The following is a 25249-nucleotide window of genomic DNA, read 5'->3' on the forward strand; positions in this document are numbered from 1 at the left end:
CTCAGGACCTTAAAACTACTTTTTTTAAAATTTTTTATTTAAGCAGTTTACCAGTGGCGGCCATTTTTGTTATGGTGCGTACACCTATTTTTGTGATTGTAAGGGTTTACGGAAAAATCATAACTAAAAACCTATTGGTCCTGGAAAGATGAAACAAAAAGCAATTTATTCATATTTTCTCAAGGTCAAAGATTGATGCAGTGGTTTATTTACCTATCTTTTCTTTCTATGAGAAAATTACCAATAAAGTTGAACATGAAAAACTGTGAAATTTCACTTTTGCTAATTTTTTCCAAGAGACAGGGATGGCATACACAATTTGAAATATTTTTTTTATGTAGGTATATGTTAGTAGTTTTATCATAAATAATATTAACGGTGATATACTTCCCCTAAATTTTTCATTTTTTGAAAACTAATTTAAAAAAAAAATCAAATTTTGGCTTCAAATAAGTCTGATGGGGCTGATGATAATCTCAAATTTGCACAACTTTTGAGTTGAATGAAAATGACAAATGCAGGACATCCAAATATTATTAAAAATTATTATAATTTATTGAACTTATTTATTAAATTCTTTTCTTTTTTTAAAAATTGATCTATCTACATCAGTGCTGTACCTGGTTGTGCTAGGAGACAGATAATACAAATAAAAATCTGTCAGTCATGGTTTTATTATTACTAATCCACACTTACAATGGAATGATTTGTTTAAATTTCAAACACCCCCAACTACTTTTAACCAGATGCTGATTTTTTTTTGTTGTGTACTGTTAAGATATAAATTTCAAAGAAACTAAATGAAAAATTTATATATAATAAAAACTTTAATAGTTCCTAAAATAACAAAATAACACCATTTACTATTCATATGCTTTTACATTAAAGTGAACTGATAAAACTAATTATATAAATGAACAAGGCAAAAACAATTATAGAACTTAACTAATAAAACAATAAGCATCAATATTACAAAATATTTTTTACAGCATGCAAGCCGCTTGCAATCAATTTACACTCATGTTTGGTTTTAAATAAATGACAATGATAAGGAATGTACAAAGATTGTACTATTAATATTCACATATTCTAAGTGTATCTTAAGATGAAGTCCTAGGTTTTAGTTCTTCAAAGCAAGACCGCAAAAAGATGTAGTTCTTTTTCATCGGATTATAAAACTCATGTCCCTGTAAAACAAAATATTTTATTAAAGAAAAGGAGCGTCTTTAATCTTAATGTATGGGAAATACATCTGTAGTTAATATATCACAGGTAAACATACATTTTCTTATATTAGTAAACATACATTTTCTTATATTACCAACAGTTAAATAGTTCTTTCTCTCTCTCTCTCTCTCCCCTGTTAAATGCCTCTTTGGAAAATTATGATTAGGATGGATTATGAGAGCATGTACTTATAAATAAGTAAGATGCAAACAAAATGATTCTGATAGGACAACACATCTATTGTTGAAAATTATTAATCTGGAGTCAAAGAAAGCAAAAAATGAAAATTATGTAATTACAATTAGGTTTAAAAATTAGCTAAATTATTGCTCTAAATATAACGCTTAATATTTTATGATAGGAGATGTCTGAATGTCTTCAGTATCCAAACAGTAGTCAAAATGGCACCATTTTGGCAATTATTAAATGACAAGAATTAATAAATTTTGCAAAATAACTTTTGTACTTCTGAAGATTTTTTTCTTTCAGGGAGAGGGAACTTTTTTTATCAATTCAGATGTGAGCAGATACACTGGATTAACAGGTAAAGGTTTTGTTAGACAGCTTTTTTTCATTGCAAACACTGATCATTTAATTATCATGGATATGGATGAACCAAATACAAAGAGTATGATGATGATCAATCAAATCAATTTTCATGCCAGTGTAAGAAAAACAGACCGTTTTTTAGTTTTTATCAAAGAGGTTTCACATTTAAGTAAAATTTTTGATGGCAAAAAGGAGCAATAATTATCTGTGTATAAACCATAACAGAAGCACATTTCATGTCTGATTTTTTCAGACGTTTCAGATGACATTAAAATAACCATATAGAAGCAGTAACAAGCAACTTTTTTTGTGGTCATTTTAACTTTTATCATCTCCAAATAACTGAAGGCTATTTATTACTTTCTCACTACTTACATCACTTATACCACTAATTGTATAGTTTAATTAAGTGATATCAGTTATTTCAATCAGGATTATTTTCAGACCATATATCCTATTAATCATATCCCTATTCAGGTTTTTAATATTCAACATACTAACAACACATTACTTCTCTGAAGACAATTGATAAATTCATCAAATCAGTCTTTATTTCAAAATAAAAATTAAACTTCCAACACCAATACTAACATTACATTTATTCTTTAGTAGACAAAAAGAAGTAACCTGAACTCATTAAGAGGTGCTAACAGCACACTATTGGATACTTGTGAAATTTTTTAAGGTGACCAACCATACAGATTATCGATTTTCAAACTAAGCTGCAAGATTGCTGCTAAGCTTTAAAGTATGAAAACCCTTATGAAACGAATGCATTCAAATATCTTTGTACAGTGTAATGGATGCATTAAAGCTGCATATTAAAAACCAGTGAAGAATGCTATAAAATGTGCTAGGATGCCTACTACAAACTACCACCACTGATTAATTATTTTTGCTGCTGTGGTATACTACTACAAAAAAAAAATAGCAGGTATGTGTAAAGTTGAATAAAGACAATTAATTAAAAAATTTAATAGAGCTAAGCCAAATTAGTTGATATAATAATAACTTTGTAAACAAGATTATGCTTCAAGGCTGTTTACAAAAAATCACTTTCAAATCTATTCCCAGATGGCAATTTCGATTTTTAAACAGCCATCAATTGACACCACAAAAAATATAAAAGATGTAAAACCAAAGAAATAATATTAAAAATTTGATAGTATTTTTACAGAAACTATAAAACAATTATTTATAGCCAACATTTTAGAAATAAGATAAAAATATACAAATCACTGTTTCATTCTAGGCTATTCCAACAGAAAAGAGTAAATTCAGTTAAAGTTCAGAGTAAAAATATTTAAGCTTTTAAGTGTGGTTTTTGTTATAGTTTTTGGTATGTAATCTTGTTTTCAAATTTTTGAATAAAACATTGATTAGATACCTCATTATGCAAATCTGCTTTGCTTCACAAAAGTGCTTCATTATGAAATCTGATATAGCATTCATTTATAAGGTAAATTCTTAACTGAATGATTGACTGATCATTAACTGATCAATATATCTCATTAAATTATAAATTCATAGTACAAAAGTTACAAGCAATAAATTTTCCAAAACAGTTATTTTCTGTCAGATTAATTATTTACCACATCAAAGGTCAATCCATACTGGAAGTTTTGTGCAAAATCTACCAGGATTAAAGACGAATGGGTTATTACTCTTAGCTAATAACCATGGATGTTGGCATTATTAAATTTTCTTAGAAAGTACTAGAGATGCAATTAAATATTATCAATATTGAATAATTAAATTTTTATGCAATATTAATGAACTAAATGCCAGCATCTAAATTTTACAAATGTATACTTTTTTTTTAGTCTTTTCCATTAAGTGACAGCATTTGTGTTTTTGTTAAGAATAATATGTAAATGTGTCTCTTGGTATAAGCTGGAATGAGATCACTGTTGCATATTGCCAGCAATATCACAATGATTGGCCTGCTGGCCGCGCCAGATTTTGAAAGCAACAATAATTCAGTACTCAATTGATTACAATGTTATTGCTTATTATTATTTTTTTTTTTACAATTTGTATTGTTAGCTTTATTTAATAATAAATATAGCCTTACAAGAATAATCAATATACACCTACATAAAAATAAACATACATAAAATAAAATAAAATAAAATGAGGAACTAAGAATATTATATAGGCCTATAATACAGAACAATAAATAAAATAAATTCTAAGATACAAAAAGAATCTTTTCAAATACATCTTTACCTAGATTGTATAATTTCATTTTTTTCCCATTAGCAAATAAGTGTAAATTGTGTAGAACATCTTTGTTTTGCAAGAATTGAAAGCTATGTTGTTAATGTGAATGTGACTGATCAATTATAGTAAATTCATTTCAGCAAATAAAAATTACATTTTTATAAAAATAATGGCAACCATGAATGAAAACTTCAACTCGTATGAATGATTTTTGAGGAATGGAATATTGTAAATTAATTATGGTAAGTAGCTGTGGTAATGATGTGCCATGCTGCTATATCATTCTATCCCATGCAGAGGCATGTTTATACTATTTCTTACACTATTCCCAACAAAATTCAAATGCTGCCACTTAATGGAAAAGGATACCATTTCTTAACTCCTAAGTAATAAATCTGGCATTTTTCATCACAAAACAAAAAAAAACTAAATCTCAATGTTATGAAGCATAATTACGTAATGTAAAATTATTATACTTATCAATTTAAAGAAAAAAAAAAAAAAGTATTTTTTAAAGATTACAGAAGCTAAAATAACTGCATGAGTTGCATATCTTTCAAGAATACTTAAAAAAAACATCAATTATTAGGACACCAATAACATATGTTAAAACTAAGCTATCATTGAAGGGTTGTCATCTTCATGATACTTTACAAATAAACAAGTCATCCCATTTGAAATGAGAAACCAGAAGAAATTTAATGTCTTTAGTTTAATATCATAGATGTCATTTTATTTATTATGGAAAAATTAACTCCAATCACAAACGAAATGCTTATAAAGGAGTGTGCTAGGTAAGGAAAAAATTTACCTTGGCCCAGTCATAACTGACAGCATATGCAAAAATCTGTCCATTGTGATTGAAGGCGCAACGTGTGATGGCCTGTTCCATTGGATCTGAAGGTTTCAGCTTTGTTCGTGCATCTTTATCCCAAAAGCTAAATGTACCATCTGAACCTACTGTTGCTAGAGTTCCATGAACTGGGTGGAATTTAATGTCATTAACCTGCAATAAAAAAATCAATTAACTAGTAAATAGTCAAATGATTTACAGAACAGTAGTGAATGGTTTAATACATATTTCTACTTGTAATAATGTTAACTACAATCGTGTAGGTTCTAAGAACCTTGAAAAATCCTTCTCCTAAAGGATTTAGGAAAATTATACTAACTTGCATAAAACTTCATCTTATCATAACATGTACCAAGGCAAAGTGAAGCATTCTTGAAAATGAACCTTCTCTTTTCTTCATTTGTTTGTTGTTTTGTGACAATAATTCATTTCACCATCATATTATTTTGTAATACAATGATTTTTACAAACTAATCTCCTATGTTTTTCATGTAATGCTGGAAATCTGAATTTCTAATAATTTAATGTGAAATTTTTGGGAATTATTATATAAATTATATATCAATAATACACCTCCAGAACTGGAAATCAGACAGTTTTCAATACCATATTGGACTCTAATAATAATAAATCATAAAAAGTTTTCTGAAACGGTAAACAATAACGGAATAAATATTTCATTTCATAGTTCAACAGTTTATATTTTTAAATTATGTACCTGTATAAAAGCTACATATTGTCATCTGATATGTTAGGAAGGGATTGACACCATTCTTTTTTATTCAGTTGTTTGTCTGTACAAATTTTAGTATGTGTTTAAAATGTTTATGAAAACAAACACTGACCATGTGTGAAATTCAGTTTGTGATCAATCAGTTTCTTGAATAGATTAGAATGGTGGAAATTCATAGTCAGATTTGTGACATTTATGGAGAAAATGCAATGAATGAATTCCACGGTAGAGATGGATGTGATTTTTAATAATGAATGGAGTGGGTGACTATCACCTGCTCCTGCATCTTAAAAACCTTCCTTGCTGGCTAACACAACAATGTAATTTGTTTTACTTAATCACCAATATGTGGCTTACATCACAGATGACACTATTCTATGACTGGTGCATATCATACTGGTGCATATCACATATCATATTGGTTATTAAAATTTGTATTTTAAAAAGTAATAAATATTTTATGAGTATGTCCTTGATCTTTTTTAATACCCTTCGTATGTTACTTTCTAGATAACTTCTTATATTTAAGCGAAGTAATAAACAAATAAAAGAAATATATGGAAAGAAGTTTTTCTAGCATCATCATCATCATCAGAAAATATTTTTGAATTCTGATGTGTTTTTGACATCAGAATATGACTCTGAAATTCTGTAAGTGAAAGGCATTTTTAAAATGCACATTTTCATTTTTTGGAATCATTATTTTAATCCAAAATGGTCTTAAAAATAAACCCTAATGTACATATAAAAAACATTTAATGAGAAAATTATTCTACTTTTAATACGCAAATAAAGAAATTAAATAGTAATATAAGACAATTTTCTGATGAAAATCTTGTCTCCATGCCTGTATTTAACCAAAACATTTTCAATCATTATTAATGAATCACAAGCAGATTCAGATAACTACGTTTTGTTTGTTAAACTTATCAATTATTTTGAGTTTTCTGCTTTAAGTATGCACTTTTCTTTATTACCTTTTTATACATAGAATTTACACTAATCTGAGAAAAAACAATCAATTGACCAACTGCAATCTTTTATTTATTATACAGCTTATAAAGGCTAATATGTAATGTCTAACAGTCTCATGACAATATAATAAAAATATACAAGGGTTATTTGTTTTTAATAATTAAAAGTGGATTTTTTCTTCTTTTTTTATGGACTTTATTACATCAATTTTCTCAGAATTAAATTCTCTACAAGTTTTGATAATAATATTTACATATTTATTAGTCCTCTAACAAAGTCTAAAACAAAGTCAAGCCTAAAAATGTGTTTTTTGTCATTGAATTTTCTGATTTACATGGATATCATGAAAACTACACAGATACAATTTTGGAACCTGTTTTATTACATTTTTCAGATCAAAAAACATGAAGATAACCTTGAAAATTTCAGTATGACCTCATTTCATCGGAGAACTAAAATCAGGGCAAAAGTTTCTGGTAGTTGTAACTCTTATTAAACAGAATTCTTAAACATATGTTTGCATGAACGTTTTTCCTTATTTCAAGCACCAGAATCAATCCCAAAATTATTTCCCTGTTCTCCTGAGGTAAAATTTTATCAACATATTTTCATTGTCAAAGTGTGGTAGAACTAACTAAACCGTCTTTTGTAATGACTGCTATAACTTAATAAACATACTTTTTACCACTATTGTCTTTATAAAGTCACATAGTGAGGACTCAATTTTTATGAATCCTTTACCTGGTATAATAAATTATTTTGCTTGGTTCAACTGTTAATTTAAATTTAGTTCTACTTTTAAATTTTTTGTTCAACTGTTTAAATTTTCAGATTTACCCTAGTCACACAGATTTACTCCTAAAACATTATTTTTATTCTCTTTATAAATGTGCAGCCCTTCTTTACGATTTAGAATCTTGCGAAATTGACTTCAATGTAAACATATGTCCAAGATCGTATTAAAAAAAATGAATAAAAATGTATTATTCAATTAAAATGAAAAAGCAGTTAAAAGTCATTACAAGAAGATTCGTTCTAAAATTTTCAATGAACAGCAAAGTTTCTTACAGCATATATATCCTGATATCCACCTGGAGCTCCATTAGATCTATGGCATTTGAATGTGAAATTATCCTTCGGATTCTGAGTATTAACATACTGTATAGCCACTCTTCCTTCAACACTACCCAGTGCGTAACCTGAACAGACAAAATCCTAAGTAAAAAATATCATTTCTAAATTCTTGAAAATAGTAAAATTCTACTTAAGCTTAGTTAAAAAAAAAATAGTAAAAAAAAAAATAACTTAATTATAATTTTAAATGTACACATTTTTGTAATATAAAATTAGTTAAACTACTGGTTACTTGTTAATCCCTTTGTACACTTTGCTTTACAATAAATAACATCAAAGCAGTAGAAACATTGATACAAGTACAAAAGATATGAATATTATTGACAGGAAAATACACCCCCTTAAAACTTCAGGTTACTGCATTACACTAAGCTATAACAATTTCTGAAAGCTGAAGTATTTGTTATTCTAAATGACAGTTGATTATTGCCTATAGTCTACTAATGTTACAGTATTAAACAGCAGTTTACATATGTGCAGAATGCACTTGATCATTCCCTTATATGAAATCTAACAAACTTTTAAACATATGTTTGAGTTTGCTGATAAATGTTATAGGATAACATGCATAGCTATTGGCCCACCTAAGCAAACCTTACTTGTTATTTACTTGATTTCTGAGGGCCCCACAAGACAATTTACTTCAAGATTTGATATAAGCATTTTAAAACTATAGTCATTCTAAAACAACATTAAAAATGCAAACTTGTAGAACCATTTTTCGAAAAAGACAAAGTTTAGACAAATTTTTCAGAACATATTGGCCTCCTTGGTGATTAGTTATTGGCACAGTCTTCCCACAGTCATTGGCCCGCTTGGTCGAGGAGACATTCTTATTAAAGAGCACCCTAAACAGCTGTTTAAGCAGTTTCTATGCAGGAGGACATCATTAATAATACTTTGAAATTAAAAAACAAAAGTTTAATGAACATTAATTTAATATTTAGTTCATATTTAAACATATTTAGAAATTTAAATAAATAAATTCCTACGATTGCAAACATTAAATTGTGGACATAACAAACATGAGTAGGCTATACACAAATGATAGAAAAATTAATATAAAAGAGAAATAGGTGAAATGAAAGGAAAACTTAAATTAAATGAGTAAATAATTCTACAAAATTTGAATTGACTAGAAAAACATCAACTCAGTGCCAGACCGACTCCAATTCTGTAACTGAATACACGTTCCTGGTTTTGCTAACTTTTTTTGGTTTGTTAATATGAGACACAACTGAATCTCTGGCCACTTTCACAATCGCCCACATTTCACCATGGATGAGACTATAGCCTCAGTTTCACTAACACTATAATTTTTCTGGGAAAAATTTATTGTTATATTTTGTCACCATGTACTCATCAACATTCCTTTATAGTGGTATCCAACCATAGTCCTCAGAGTCCTCATTTTCCGATGGTTCTTCCCACTCACTTTTACCCAAAGACACCTGAACACTCGATTCAGAGCTATCTGAAAATATCACTCACAATCTCTTTAATTTTTTTGGTCCCTTAAGTCTTTGAGCTTCAGCGTCTTTTACTTTATTCTCTTCCCTCCTTTTTTTCTTTTCTTCTTTCTCTTTAAGTTTTTTTTTATCTTGTTTTTTTCAGCCTTTATTTTTCCATCTTGTTCCTTTGAGGAAACAACATAGGAGTCTCTAGCGCTCAGGCGCTAGCTCTGGTAACTTCCTCTGGGGTTCGCAAAGATATTCGTAGGTGATGATGTAGAAAGACCCAGTACCAGCCATCACCAGGTTTATTATTGGTAAAAGGGTTAGGGCGATTTGTTTTGTCCAACATCTCTTCTACACTTAACTTCAAATCTTCTGATCGCAGGGTTTGGCCCTTTCTAGCAGAAACATCTATTCATTTGACATGAAGATTTTCTTCGTCAGCTAATAATACAGGTGGTGGCCCCAGCGATACCTTCTTAAATTTCTTAGAAAGCCAAAATTGTAAAGTAGCCTTTGGGACTCTGAATTCCCACACAGCTTGTTTCTTCGACATTCCTACTTTCACAGCTGCCACTGCTTGGTTAGGTGTCTTGTATATACAAGACTTTGGGCAATTTCAGCATTTTTACAGTAGCCTACTGCAGGTTGATCTGAAAACAATAAAATGTATTTCTCATGTTTTCTAATTATTGCATCTCACGATTCATGATTAATATTGTGAAACTCATTAAACATTCTATGTATCATATATTAAATTAAATGTGTTGTTTTCAAGAATCTTTGTATTAAATTATAAACTTATTAAACGATATTTAAACGTAGCGTAAGCTTATTTTCACCTTCCTAATTAAACAAACATTTTTTGGTGACCCCAACGTAATATTCATGTGCTATAAACTATTAAACTGTGTTATTTCATTGAACTGAACATTTCATTAATTAAACGTGTTCAATATAAATACTTTACAACTTGGTTTTAAACAAAAAGCTTAAACTTTCAAAGTGAAATATTACCAACTTCTATGCTTTGTGCTACGTCAAACACAAAAAAAAGAAATTTAATAATTTCATGTCACAAGAATTTAACTCTTCAAGATAAACAACTACACTCATCAATTTTTATCATCCTGAGGTCTGTGTTGGGCATATTTACTGGAGGATGTCTTTGTCAACTTAATGCAGTCAGCCACTTGGATCCAAGGTTTATATCCAACCGTAAGTCATTTTTCTTTTGAATATTCTGCCGACATTTTCCTTTATTATTTAGTTTGTAATAATTAGACATCATTTTTCAATTCCTGGTTTTCCTGTCTATCATATCCCATATTTGACTGGTAATCTTTCTTCAAGTTATTATTTAATTATATTTGTAATTTGTTATTTTCTTTATTTACATATAGTTGTATGGACTTCTTAAAATGGAATATTTTTTTTTTTTTTTTTTTTTTTTTTAGGGCGAAAAACGATTGGTCGTTATCATCGCCCGGAAAATAAATAAATAAATAAAAGTAAAAGTAAAAGTAATTAAAACTTAAAACTACTATCACAGGAAGCAAAATCCGGAATGGGTGTAAAAGGCCCATTCTCGGATAACAAAAACACTAACATGTAACTTAAAACTACGTTAAAAACTATCATATTAAAACTAAATAAAACTTAAAAATAAAAAAAGAGATAAAACTTACAACTAATATCACAGACGAATTTAAAAAACATAAAAAAAACAACAAAATATGAATATATATATATAAAACAAAATTCCGATAGGGAGTGTAAAAGGCTCGCTACTCGGATAACAAAAACAATACATAGGACTAGAGTAATTAAATTTTTTGTATTAACCCTATACTACGCAAAAACAGAAACATCCGGTTTAAAACCTCTTTATCATTACACAAGATACCACGGATGTTTCTGGGTAGTTTAAATTTACGACGCAATGCCGCATAACATATGCAGTCCACGAGTATGTGGCGCACAGTCACGCGGCTGTTGCATCGTGCGCATAGAGGTGGTTGTCCTCTCGTGTGTCCTATCCGCAATCGACAGAGAACTACTCCCTCACGCTGGGGTTTTCTGTATGAGGAGTCCCATGGTAACACAGAATCTTTAATCTGACGGAGTTTATTATCAATGGTAGCCGTCCAATCACCTTGCCACCTTGCTCTTAATAATTGTTTTACATAATTAATGAAATCAGAAGTAGCAACTCGGGTGGTGAAAGGAGGCTGGTTGCATGCTTCTTTGGCAGCGGAATCTGCATGTTCATTACCTGGAATCCCTACGTGGCTAGGGACCCAGCAAAAACTTAATTCTGTGTTGCGATTATTCAACTCAGCGATTGTGTTGTAAATTTCAATGACGATAGGATGTTTAGAATAAAAGTTTTTTAAGGCTTGGAGAGCACTACACGAGTCACTGCAAATAAGAATTTTTCTATATTTAGGGTTAATGATGTTTAGAGCCTTATTTATAGCATATAGTTCAGCGGTAAACACACTCGTAATACCGGGTAGACCAAACATATAAGTTCTCTCATTGACAACAAATGCACACCCAACTGTATCGTTTTGTTTCGATCCATCAGTGTATACAACCGCGTCTGGTTTCATCTTGGAGAGAACACACTGAAACATTTGCTGAAAGACAATAGATGGTGTTGATTGTTTATTGTATGTAGTCAGGTCAAAATTAAAATTTATGAGGTTTATTCTCCATGGAGGATATGAGCAAGGATACATAGGAAAGAATGACGGTGTGTCAACATTTATATGCTGCAGCAGACGCCAGGTACGGACACCTACAGGTGCAGTACGACGTGGATGGTCCTCATACTTTCCTAGATTAGGATTTCTAAAGACCGAGTCAAGAACCGGGTGATTTGGCTGTCCTCTGAGACGAGCAAAATAAGATAATAAGAGCTGGTCTCATCTATCCCAAAGTGATGGTTCACCACAGTCTACAAGTAAGCTTGCGACAGGACTTGATCTAAACACGCCTGTGGCAAGCCGAAGGAAAGCATGATGTACACTATCCAGCATTTTAAGCACGGTTTGACGAGCTGAAGAGTAGGCGACACAACCATAATCTAAACGGGAGCGAACAAAGGAATAGTAAAAACGTATCATACATGATCTATCGGCTCCCCAGTTGGTGTTAGTAGGACTCGCATCATATCTACAAGTTTGGAACATTTTGTTTTCAATTCTTTTAAATGTTTGACCCAAGTAAGACGTTTATCAAAAAATAAACCTAAAAACTTGACGTAAGTAGAGATAGTAATAGTCTCTCCGTTCAGAAATATTTGCGGAATAGAAGGGTTTCGCAGCCGAGAAAAAACTACACATTTTGTTTTTTCGGATGAAAATGTGAAACCAGTAATCCTGGACCAAGCTTCAAGGTGAGATATAGTGTTCTGCAGTAGTCTCTCTGCTGTAGGTGCTGAACGGCTTGCAATGTAGATAGCAAAGTCGTCAGCAAATAGAGAGCATGAGACAGGAGCCTGCACACATTTGGTAATATCGTTTATGGCTACAGAAAATAAGGTGGCACTTAATACACTACCTTGGGGCACTCCATTCTCCAAGATGACACTATCTGAGAGCGAATCATCCACACGAACACGAGCCGTTCGGTGATTTAAGAATCCCCGGATAAAAGCAAGCATATTGCCCTTGGTTTTCCATTCTTTGAGAGTGTTAAGAATACCACGTCGCCAGGCTGTGTCATACGCCTTTTTTATATCGAAGAAGATAGCGACGAGGTGCTGCCGATTTAGGAAAGCGTTTTGTATGGCTGTTTCTAGTGACACTAAATGGTCAATAGAAGATCGTCCTTGTCGAAAACCACACTGTTCTGGAGATAGAAAGCCGTGTTTCTCCAAGTAACACGTAAGTCTGCGGTTTACCATTCTCTCCATTATTTTACACAAAACGCTTGTTAATAAAATAGGGCGGTAGCTTGAGGGGTTCGTTTGGTCTTTACCAGGTTTTAGTACTGGTATAATAAATGCTTCTGACCAGCCGGGTGGGAAGACTTGTTCGGAGTATAAACCGTTGAAAATATTCAAAAGTTGTTGTAGTGCCGAATTAGGAAGGTGTGAAAGCATGGAAAGGCGAATGTTGTCCGGTCCAGGGGAAGTGTCTCGTGAATTTTTAAGTGCATGTAACAATTCTTTAAATACGAATGGAGTGTTTAATTCACCAACCGAATCACCAATGTTTAACGATAATACTTCTATTTGTATCTTGTACCGTTGAAAATCGTTATTATATGATGAGGTGAGAGACACCGAGCGGAAAGATTTTGCTAGACTATTTGCCACTTCCGAGGATGATGAAAGGAGTTCTCCTTCATCAATAAGACCGAGAATAGATTGCTTCGGTGATCCGAAAATTGCACGAATTTTCTTCCATACAGTAGACATGGGAATAGTGCGTGAGATAGTGCTCACGTATTTCGTCCATGAATTCCTCTTAGCATCCAAGAATACTCGACGGCACACCGCTCTAGCCCTGCGGTATAAATTTAGATGTTCTGTTGTAGGCCTACGATTAAATTTGCGTAGTGCTTGGCGTTGATTCCTAATAGCATATTTGCAATCTTCGTTCCACCATGGAACGAAAGGACGTCTAGGATTACCCGATGTTGGTGGATATATCTGTTGGCATTCTCAAGTATCATGGACGTAAAAGAAGAATATTGCTCGAGGATGTTCGCTCCATCGTCATACTGAGATTGGAATGCTTTATGGTATCAGTTCCAATCTGTCTTTTCAACAATCCATCTCCGTGGCCTTCTTTTAATCTCGCAGTCTACACCGAAACCAATAATAATTGGTCTATGGTCACTGCCGTGAAAGTCATCACAAACAGACCAATTAAAATGAGGGAGCACATTCGGTGAGCATATGGAAAGATCAAGGTTAGATACAGTACCAGTTGATAAGGACATGAATGTGTGTGATCCATTATTCAGTAGGCAAAGGTCAAAATCTTGTCTCAATCTGTTTATCATATTTCCTCGAGTGGAGCAGAAGGTTGAGCCCCAGGAAATAGATGGGCATTGAAGTCTCCTACTATTAACGATGGAGATGGTATTTGCGTGAGGAGATTTGAGACATCTAAAGCACTGAACTCAGTGTTCGGTGAGAGATACAGATTGCAGATGCAATTTGAAGGGAATAGAGACCTTTACTGCAATAGCAGGAATAACAGTGGTTAGTTGAATTCTTGTAGCTGACACCCCATTCTTCATGAAAATCGCTACTCCACCTATCTCCCTACTGTCTACTAGGCAGTCGTATCTCTCACAGAAGTATCCTCTGAGTGTAATTCGGTCATGTTGTAGAAGGTGAATTTCTTGGAAACACATGATTAGTGGATCATGTGTGTGCGCTAGTACTCTAATATCTTCAATGCGGGACCGAATACCTCTAACATTCCAGTGAATAATGTTAATAAGTGTAAAAAATAAATAAAAAAATAAATTTCGGAAATTATATAAAAATTAGTTGTACGTGATTCGGTTTTTCTTTTTTGTATTTTTTATTTTAAAGAACTCCGATGCCCTAGGGTCGGGTGGTTCTTCAACCATATCCTCCAGTATATGAGGTGATGGTGGAGGAGATTTATTTGAATGGGATGCTGTAGTTGACATCCCAGAGGAGATAGTTATGTGGGTTCCCTTTATGGGGAGCTTATTAGGTGGCTTACTGCCAGCTGTGATAGTCGCTATTCGTGCCGGTACGACTTTAGGAACAGGAACTTTCGTATGTATCATACTGTTTGATTCACTAACTGCGACGGAGGACTTTTTATTCATTTTTGTCAGCTCTGAGATAGTGGCTGTAAGTGAAGCTACTTGATCAGATAGCATCTGAACAAGTTTTTTAAGCTCATTGCAGGATCCGCACTGCTGATTATTAACAATTGTAGGAATTTGTTTAGATGTAGCGGTGGCAAAAGATACGTCTGGTTTAACCAGGTTCCGTGAATTGTTTATCTTTTTATATTCTCTACGTGCAGCCGGAAAAGATAGTTTTTGCTCCGTACAGATTTTGAGAATTGCCTTTTCTTCTTTAAAAGTTGGGCAATCTCGGGAGCGGGCTGTATGTGGAACACTGCAGTTTGCACATTTTTCACTTTCTTCGCAGTTAGTGTTGTTGTGACCTTATTTACCACATCGAGCACAGATCTCAGTTTTCGTGCAAGATGTTGTAGTGTGACCAAAACCTTGGCATCTGAAACATCGCCGTGGGTTGGGTATGAATGGTCGTACCCGAACTGAGAGGTAACCCACTTTAATCTTTTCTGGTGGAACAGGGAGATTGAAAGTTAATATAAGAGACGGTGTCGGTTCTTCTGTTCCGTTCTGCCGTTTCATTATACGTTTCACTTCAACAACGTCTTGGTGGCAAAGCTCATCAACTATTTCCGAGATATCTATATCTAAAAGGTCTCGACAAAAAATTACACCCTGGCTCGTATTTAACGTTTTGTGGCATTCTGCACTTAAATTTATACCACCCATATTACGGAGACATAAGATAGATCGACTCTGTTCATCGTTGAATGTTTCAACCAGAATCGATCCGTCGTGTAATTTCCTGATATTCTTCGGGGAGCCACTTGCACTTGTTATGGTTTTGTTAATTAAGAAAGGTGAAACCTTTTGAAGGGAGCCACCTTCCTGACTATTTCTGAGAACAACGAATCTAATATTTTTATATTTCGATTCTAACAAGTTGTGGTTCTCTTCAGTAGGACTTTTATCCTCGTCAGACAAAGCTGACCGAGGTCTCTTCACAAGACTGTATTTGGTGGTTTTTTCAGATGGACCACCAACCATCATTGTGTTTATTGTTGGAACTGAAATTTTGGTCCCACGAGTACCGGCGAAAAATGGACCACTCCAGCAGAGCGCACGCGTACTGGAGCTAATACAACTGGGTTCGCCCTGGTGCCCAGAGGACATCGTTTGAGACTCACTACGTAGAGCCATTCACCCATCGGCACGATTTGTGAATGGCTTTAACCCACCTTGGGTTACGGTTGCGTTTCGTAAGATGTCGCAACACCACCGAGTGTAAATGTAAGAAATATCAGTGTAGGTTGTTGTTGTGTAATTGTGTATGTTGTAATTTATGTAGTGTTCTTGGTGTAGTATATGTGTATAATGTAAAGTGTTCCGCAGCTCATTGTATAGTGGGAAGGAAAGCTGCGGAGGCTAGGCAAAATGGAAAATTAGAATAAGCTTAAACATTAAATGTAAATGTTAGATTGAGGTATTATACGTAATTCTTTCAATACAATACCAATATGATATTAATTTACTTGTAAACAAAATTGTTATATTTGACTGTTTTTTTTATTGCTTATAATCAGCTCACTAAGAAAAATATTTTAGTTCCTAATATTCATTTACTTTGTTTTGAGCTGGGTCACATGAGGAATTTATATTTTAAATGGTTTTTTTTTTTACTCTTGTATGTTTTAAATCTTTTATTGCGGTTGCTGTTATATAATATCATTCATACATTTTTCGTATCTCATTTTTACGAGAATTAATTCCATGTAATTAGTTTTAGATAGGGTTAGTTTTATTTTGTTTTAGTCTTATAAAAATTTATGTTAGATTAATCTTTAGTTTATGAGCAAGACTTCTAATCAGACATCATTCACATACTTTTCAGGAGATTCTGCCACACGTCATTTTCTCGCATTCCTTTCATATCTTAATTTAATTGGCTATAAAACTTAGTAATTAGTGTTTGCTTAATACATTATTGAGTAAATTCACATCAGTCTCTTTATCATATGTGTACAACTTTTATTTGTTTCCCAACTACAATTTTATTCACTTTACGGAGTTATCAACTTACTAATCAAAAATAGTATTTATTCAATTTGTGACTATAACTATTCCCTGTCTGTTTGGTATTTTTTAAACTTATTTTCTTTATTTTTATTGCTAAGTGCCAATAACTATCTGAGGGCCAATTACTATACACTACCCTACTTTTAAAAATATCTGAGTGGACCATATGACTTCCTTGTACGCCTATTAAAATACACACATAATATATACATTTTTTAAAAATGAAAAGCACATAAAACTTTATTTCATTAATAACTTCTATTTTTTTCATTTTCTTTTTGTTATATTCAATTATAATTCATTGTAAAACTTTTTTTTTTACAAAGAGAGGTTAATTAATAAATTATTAATAAATCAATATTTAAATTTAAAAAAAAAATTTAATAAAAAAAGGAGATTAAGTCTGATTCAAACCGATGTGTCCCTTGTAAGATCCATATATTTCATTAATTAAAATTTTATTTGGCTATAACTCTTGAACCAATGAAAATAATGTAACTTAATCATTGAAAAGCTCTCAATGAGGGCTTATTACTGCAGTTAAGAAAAAGTCCAAAAAAATCCAAATTTTTTGGAGATGTCATGCCAAAACTAGTCAAAATGGATTCAGGGATGATCAAAATGTATATTTTTGTTGAAATCTGAAAACCTACATTTTTTACGATCATAATACTTCCTTTACTTTGTACAAGGAAGTAAAAAACAACCAGTTTTTTAATTTCCATTTTGAAACTGTTTGTAACTGTAAAAAAAATATTTTGATACAATTAACAGAGATTCTAATACCCATTAATTCTGAAACAATTACCAAAAAGACCTGAAATATTTTAAGGGTAAAGTCCATACTTTAAAGCAAATAAACTAAATATTCTACAGTTTATTTTGTTTTAATTTATATAATCTGGTATGTATATTTTATTTTTGTTAGTTACAACAGCTGAAACTCAAGTGTTTTCTTTCATCAGCCAGGTTATAAGTTACATCAGCTAAAACTTGTTAAATACTAAGAGTAAATAATCCAGTGGGTAATGATGAAAGTCCTGGAAATATTTTAAAAGAAGTTGTAGATGCTACTCTTATCCCTCTTACAAATTTAATTTATGAATCTTTCAAACAAGGGAGCAAGACAGTATTTCCCAGCTGCTGTAAAACTTCTATTATTTTACCCCTTCTCAACAGCTTCCGCACTTATTTACAAAATTATAGGCTTATTTCATTACAATCTGTATTTTCTAAAAGAGAAAGTTTCAGATATTTTTGAAAAAAATCAAATTATCATGATTTAAAACTGTCTGTAGAAACAGCCATTTCCCACTTTTTGGAAAATATTTTACATTTTATAGATAATAAAAAAATCCATTTTCACTTTTTGCAATTTCAGTAAGCATTCAATTTAGTTCTATATGTTTACAGATGAAAAACTTAGCAGTATGGTGTCAGAGCAGCTGGAATACAATCAACTACAGCTTAACAAGCTGAAATTTCATCTTTTGTAACCCTTTTTACAAATGATACCAGTTGAATCATTTGTAAAGAAAATTATTTAACAAAACTGAAAATTCTACAATAACACCAGAAAATTATTCACCAGATATAAGCTTCTAACTTTAAATATGGATGTAAATGTTGCTTGTAGTTTTCAGGTAGATGATGAATGTTGCTGATTGTGTGGATTGAATTCACTTTAATAATTATGATTGTATTTCTGTTGCTCATAAGATCAAATTTCTGGGCATTTTGTTAGATGATAAATCTTATGGAATAATTGTTTTGATTTAGTGCGAAATAAAATTAAACCATAATGTTTTGTTTTGAAAAGTGCATTATTAAACACTTTATAATTATATATATTCTTATTCTTGTTTAAAGTATAATGTCATTTCTTGGAGCTCCATCAAAAATTATGAAGAGTTTTTAAGATACAAAAAGTGGGATGTGAGATTATCTGGCACCTATAATCAACTGTGAAGACGGATATATAGAAAATTAAATACGAGGGTTATTTTTTTTCAAGATCCGATCAGTCACGAAATTAAAACCAAAGTGAAAATAAAAAATTTTTTATTTGTAACAAGTACTTACATAGGTTACGCTATTTCTCTACATAGTCCCACTCCGATTTAGACATTTTTCATAGGGTGGTACCAACTTTCCAATACCCTCGTCATAGAACGGAGCAGCCTGTGTTTTCAGCCATGTTTCTATGCTGGTCTGCAGCTCGATGTCTGTGCCAAAATGTTGTCCTCCTAGCCAGTGTTTCATGTGAGCAAAGAGGTGAGAATCGGATGGAGCCAAGTCCGGGGTATATGGTGGGTGCAAACACTTCCCAACGAAAACGCTGCAGGAGCTTCTTTGTTACAGCTGCAGTGCGCGGCCAAGCATTGTCATGGAGAAAGACAATGCCTGATGACAACATTCCTCTCTGCTTATTCTGAATTGCCCTTCGTAGACGTTGAAGAGTCATGCAGTATGAGGCTGCAGTGATGGTTGTGCCACGTTCCATGAATTCCAGTCCCAGAACACAGTAGCCATACACTTTCTGTTGGAGAAGGTTCGCTTGAACTTCTTTTGTTTACTGGGAGAATAAGTATGCATCCACTGTTTGGATTGTTCTTTTGTTTCTTCAGTTTCGAAATGGATCCATGTCTTGTCCCCTGTAACAATTTTGTTCAAAAAATTGTCTCCTTCATTGTGGTAGCGCTGGAGAAATGTTAGGGAGGTGTCCATTATCATTGTTTTGTGATGGTCGGACAGCATCTTGAGAACCCATCTCGCACACAGTTTGCGGTACTGAAGTCTCTCACTCACAATGGTGTAGAGAGCTGACCTTGAAATTTCAGGAAACGAATCACTCAATACAGAAATTGTGAACTGATGATTTTCTCGAATTGCCTCATCCACTCGCTCAATGAGATCATCAGTTGACACTCGCTTCCTTCCCTGACCGCCTGCATCATGGACATCTGTACGTCCTGTTTTAAAGTTCCTGCACCATTGTTACACTTTGCTGTCACTCATTGAAGTTTTACCGTACACATTACTTATTCGTCGATGAATTGAATTATCACACGCACTTCACACTTAGCGGGAGATGCTATTGTGTAGACATGTTTATGTGCTAGCTGCGTGTTCAGAACTAAACAAAGTGACGCGGCGTGATTGAAGGCCATACTAGAGACGCTGTGCAACACATATGCGCAAAGGTTCAATCGATTTTTGCACGGGTTTTTATTTCGTGACCGATCGGACCTTGAAAAAAAAATAACTCTCGTATGTTAACTTACCCTTGTGTTTATATTTATGAATATGGAATGTTTGCTAACAAGAATAATTACTTACTGAAAAAATATCTACTTTGATCAAACCAGACAACCAAACATAATTTAAAATAATACTGCAACCTACAAGAAAGGGTTTTATGCTTCTATTTCTGTTTTTAATAATTTACAAACACATTTGAAAAATTTTCACAACAATTTATAAAAGATTAAAAAATAAAATTAATTTTTTTTTATAGAAAATATTATTCTGTAGATACATTTTTAAATAAAAAAAATTTTTTTTTTCTGTTCTCCATTCGACATCAATGTAAACAGTGTTGTGTATATGTATACTAATACATGTTTGTAGTAGTTTTGCATATTTTATGTCTTTACCTTAACATAATTTCATATGTTTATATTCTAATATTTAAAATGGACTTTATCACATGTATTTTTTATATTTATAATGACATGATCTATATAATGTATTATTATGTACCAATCAGAATGAAAGATTATTATTTATTTTATTAACATACAATACATTTAGTGTAACTTAAGACTGAACATTCCATTGTTGCAAGAGATCAAGGTTATAGGAAAACCTGTCATTTTAAGAATTGTTCTTGGACAGAATTTTTCACCAAATCACACTGGTAAAGTGCTGACTTAATTAAAAACATAATAAAATAACCTAATGTGCAATAGTAATGACATTAAGGCTTCTTTTCAGTCTCCAGAGTGGTTTTACAAAATACATGTTTCTTATATTTGTGGGATAGTCGAGTTACAGAAACATTATGCAGTAGTAGCAGACTGGCCAAAAAGAAATCAGTTTACCCCAGGAAAGGAAAAATGTTGTCAATATTCCCCTTGTCGAAGCAGATCATATTACCACCTCTACACATAAAACTAGGCGTGGTGAAGAATTTTGTAAAAGCATTAGATAAAGATGGAGACAGCTTCAAATATTTAGCTGAAGATTTTAAGTGAAGCCAAATTAAAAGAGGGAGTATTCATTGGGCCACAAATAAGAAAATTAATTTATGAAAATATATTTTACAGTAAACTGAATCCTAAAGAACTAGCAGCATGGAAGAAGTCATTCAAAGATGTTGTCACTGCTTTTCTAACAAAAAAGCTGAAAACCATTATCAGAGCTTATAAATGAACTCTTAGTGAACTACAAAAATTTAGACTGCAGAATGTCACTGAAAATTTATTTTTTATATTCTCATTAGGAATTTTTCCCTTTAAAATTGGGTAACATCACCAATGAACAAGGAGAAAAGTTCCACAGATAATTGCAAATAGAAAGGTTATCAAGGCAGATGGGATGAATCTATGATGAGTGACTACTGTTGGATGATAAATGAGGACCTCACTGAACACAAAAGGAAAATAGCAAAAACAAGATTAAGATAAATGTAAATGTCTGCAAAATAATGATAGGAATTTTAATTATTAACATTATTATTTTTTTATTCTATTATTTAAGAAGTTACTCAATATTTTAAAGGGATGCAACTAAAAATCTGAGGGTGAAGAAGAAAAACTGTTTTCATTTTAAGATTCAGCATAAAAAATACTTGTACATTCATTCTAATTCACCTACTTTTATATGAGTTCCAAATTATTATTTTTTGACGTGAAACATCTTTAAAGCCACACCAAAACATATGGGTACCAGAACAGAAATTTGTAGCGTAATGAAAAGTTCTATATCATCCTGCCTTAATAATTCCCTAATTATTAGTCTCAGAAATGTAAATGCGGTGTCATTTTATAACTTACAGGTTCAGCTCAGTGATACAACTGAATTTGCGTCACTGATGAGCAAGTTGGTGGGGAAGGGGCATGGCGCAGATCGGCCAAAACTGGTGCTCTCACCCATTTCCATTCAGTGTAGCTCACAACTTAGACACAGCCTCACTCTTTTTGGTTGTCCATTGTAATTTTATAGAATTAAATGTCATCAAATGAGATAAGGCAATTGTGAAAGTACTAACAAGAAAAAATCCACTAAAACTGAATATCAAATAATTAACTCTAAATAACATTACTTTTTCCCTATTAAATGCAGATAACAGATAATGTGTATTAAGCATTGTTTTTTGACAGAAAGGAGTACATTAGTTTTGTTGCTTTAAATTAACTATCTAGTTTTTCACATGACAGTAAAAAAATAAATCTTAGATGTAGCAATCAAAATTACATACTATGAGAATTATAGTATTCAATAAACAGCCAGTTCCTTTAGTGAATTAATTAAATGTTACCTATACTTCAAAGGACTTAGAATGCTGATATGTAGAAATATATTTAGCTCAGAGAAGACAAAAGGAAATAATTTTATTTCTCAATTTCCCAGTAAGTCTGGAGTGGGATCCTTCCTATTCTTCAGACAGAACGTTAAATAAATGTTTCAGGAGTGTTTGGTGTCTCTTGTAAGGTCACCTAGTCATCTGGTTATGGGATCTCAGCAGTTGACAACATATAATCTACAACTTATAATCTGATAATCAATAATTTATGTTTTTTGCAATAAACAACAGTAATAAATTTAAGAACCTTACCGGTAGGAACCTTCTTTTTATCTCTAAATATGGCAACACATCTATGTTGATACTTCAGAGGTGAATCAACTCGTCTGTATTCTCGTGGTTGTGATTCCAACTGATAAACAATTAGACCTCGTGCAGCTGTTCCAACCACTGCCATTGGATAATCCTAAAATTAATAGATTCAAATTGCTTATTTAATAAGTACGTTTAGTTTATATTTACATTAATGTTTAATAATCTTTCTTTCCCTGCTATCAGCAAGTGATTACAATATATATTCAGTAAATGTAATGCTTATGAGCAGAAACATTAAGTATATAAAAAGGAATGATACAACCAAAAAGGATGTTGGTTGCTTTTAATTTATATAAAGTAAATACAAAGAATAATGTTAATTTTCTTTCACTGATCTGTAACCCGAAGACTATCATACAAATAAACTTAAAGACAATGGTTCTTCCACAAGACAAGAATTTCCAAATGAATGAATTCACTTATGTAAAAAAGTGATACACCAAGCCTTTGATTTTCCATTTTTATGACTTACTGATTACTTATTTTCAGTATTACATCTATGAAATGTACAAAAATACACCTACTTTTTGCCAATTAAAGAGGAATCTGTTTGACAAACTTGTTACTGTTGAATAACTGAAAAATGACTAATACTACATTGTATTGACACAAAAGTTTATCAAAACTGCAAGCTATAAGAATCTGGTTATGATCAATGATGATTATATTGATACTAGATTAATTAATTTGTATTTCTGGCAGTAAAATAATATACAATATAATTTACAAGAATCTTTGACAAATGAAAGATTAGTAAGCAAATGCAATGGCAAACTAATTGATTTTTGACATACATTGTTTCTAGATTAGAATTTAGATTCTAACTAGAATTCTGGGTTAAGTGATTGGCAAAGTTAATAAAGCAAATTTTTTAGATATATTTTGAATCAATATCTATAATAATTTTGATACAATGGCTATAAAACTGCTATAAGAGGATGAAAAATATTTCTTTCCAGTTTATTATTGTATAACTGGTTTCACTGTTTCTGAGTCAAGAAATATCCTTGCCTGAAATAGATTTTGATTAAGGCTCACATTTCAACAAAAAGAAATTTAATACAAAAATGCATAAGATTTTTCTCAAATTGAAGCACTGAGACATAATAAAACTTGTTTGGCAGATGTCCACTTTAAAAAGAGATACTGGTTCATAAAAAATGGTTGTAAAAAAATTTAACTTAAAGCTTGATCAACTTTTTTCAGTAGAAATTATCTACTAAAATTACATTTAAAAAAAAAAAAAAAAAACTGTAATAAAATTAAAAAAAGGCAAGAATTTTGCCCAAAATGTTTATATTACCATGTTCAGTCAAAGATTTTGATTGCAATAATATTTTGCCACTACAGATAAATCTTTTTCAACAAGCAAAAATAGCTTGTTTTGCCACCGATTTTGACAGCAGTAATCTAAAAAATTGTATATACTAATTTTCACTTACCAACAATTTAAAAAGAGTAAATTGTAAATCCTAGTACTTTTGGAGCTGTTACTCAATCTTCTAAAAGATTTTCTAAAAGATGTTAATTAAAATTCAAATCAATAATCATTTTTAAATTAAACTGTTATATTCGTAATAGTCGGTTGTCAAGAATAAAATTAATTTGTTTGTCAAAAAGACAGTAACATGTTTGCGACTATTATGAAATAAATTTAATATTAAATAAAATGTTACCAACCTATTAATAATTAATTAATATATAACTTGTTTACAAATAAAAACAAATTTAATATTTTTAATATTAAATCTATTTCATAATAGTTGCAAACATCTTACAAACATGACTTTACTGTGATGTACGAATTAATTTTATTCTTGATGACAGACTATTATGAACATAAAAGTTTAATTTAAAAAAGACTGATTTGAATTTAAATTAACATCTTTTAGAAAATTCCTGAAGATGGAGTAACAGTTCCGAAAGTACTAAGATTTACATTTTTTAAATTGTTGGTAAGTGGAAATTTAATTTATACAATTGTATTAATACCAACAACGCCAAATGCATAGTAAATTAAATCTAATCTAAAGAGTCTAATGTGTAGTAAGTTATGATTAAATTAAAATTCAATTACTAAAAAAAACACTAGTGCCAAATGAAGTTGAGAAAGTAAATAACACTAATTAACATTCAGTTTTTTCATTAAAAAGAAAAAAATAGTCGTCAAAGTAATTGGGACTTAGAATTTTCCCCTCTAAGGTCTGCTATATTGTAAGTTAAAGCAGAACTCTCTACAGAAATTTTTATGAAGGTTTCTATTCCTCCTTTTCACTTTCACAATTTCCCAATTTAGAAAATGTTTTACTGTGTACAAT

The 25249-nt window shown here is 31.5% G+C and overlaps 1 protein-coding gene across 3 annotated transcripts in view; it reads right to left on the bottom strand.

The window, feature by feature from the left end:
• Window positions 1-789: 789 nt before the first annotated feature.
• Window positions 790-25249, bottom strand: part of Rae1 (ribonucleic acid export 1) — a 53781-nt gene continuing 29321 nt past the window's right edge. For 2 of the 3 annotated variants that reach the window (XM_075371496.1, XM_075371505.1), the window contains exons 6-9: window positions 22869-23022; window positions 7629-7759; window positions 4811-5005; window positions 790-1187 (exon numbers count right to left, since the gene is read on the bottom strand). In XM_075371496.1, coding sequence (XP_075227611.1) covers window positions 1101-1187; window positions 4811-5005; window positions 7629-7759; window positions 22869-23022 — 567 coding nt within the window. In that variant the 3' untranslated portion in view covers window positions 790-1100. The remainder of the gene's footprint in view (window positions 1188-4810; window positions 5006-7628; window positions 7760-22868; window positions 23023-25249) is intronic. The other variant, XM_075371488.1, reaches the window with a different exon arrangement.

Source organism: Lycorma delicatula, chromosome 1 (assembly GCF_047948215.1).
Source record: "Lycorma delicatula isolate Av1 chromosome 1, ASM4794821v1, whole genome shotgun sequence".
Lineage (NCBI taxonomy): Eukaryota > Metazoa > Arthropoda > Insecta > Hemiptera > Fulgoridae > Lycorma > Lycorma delicatula.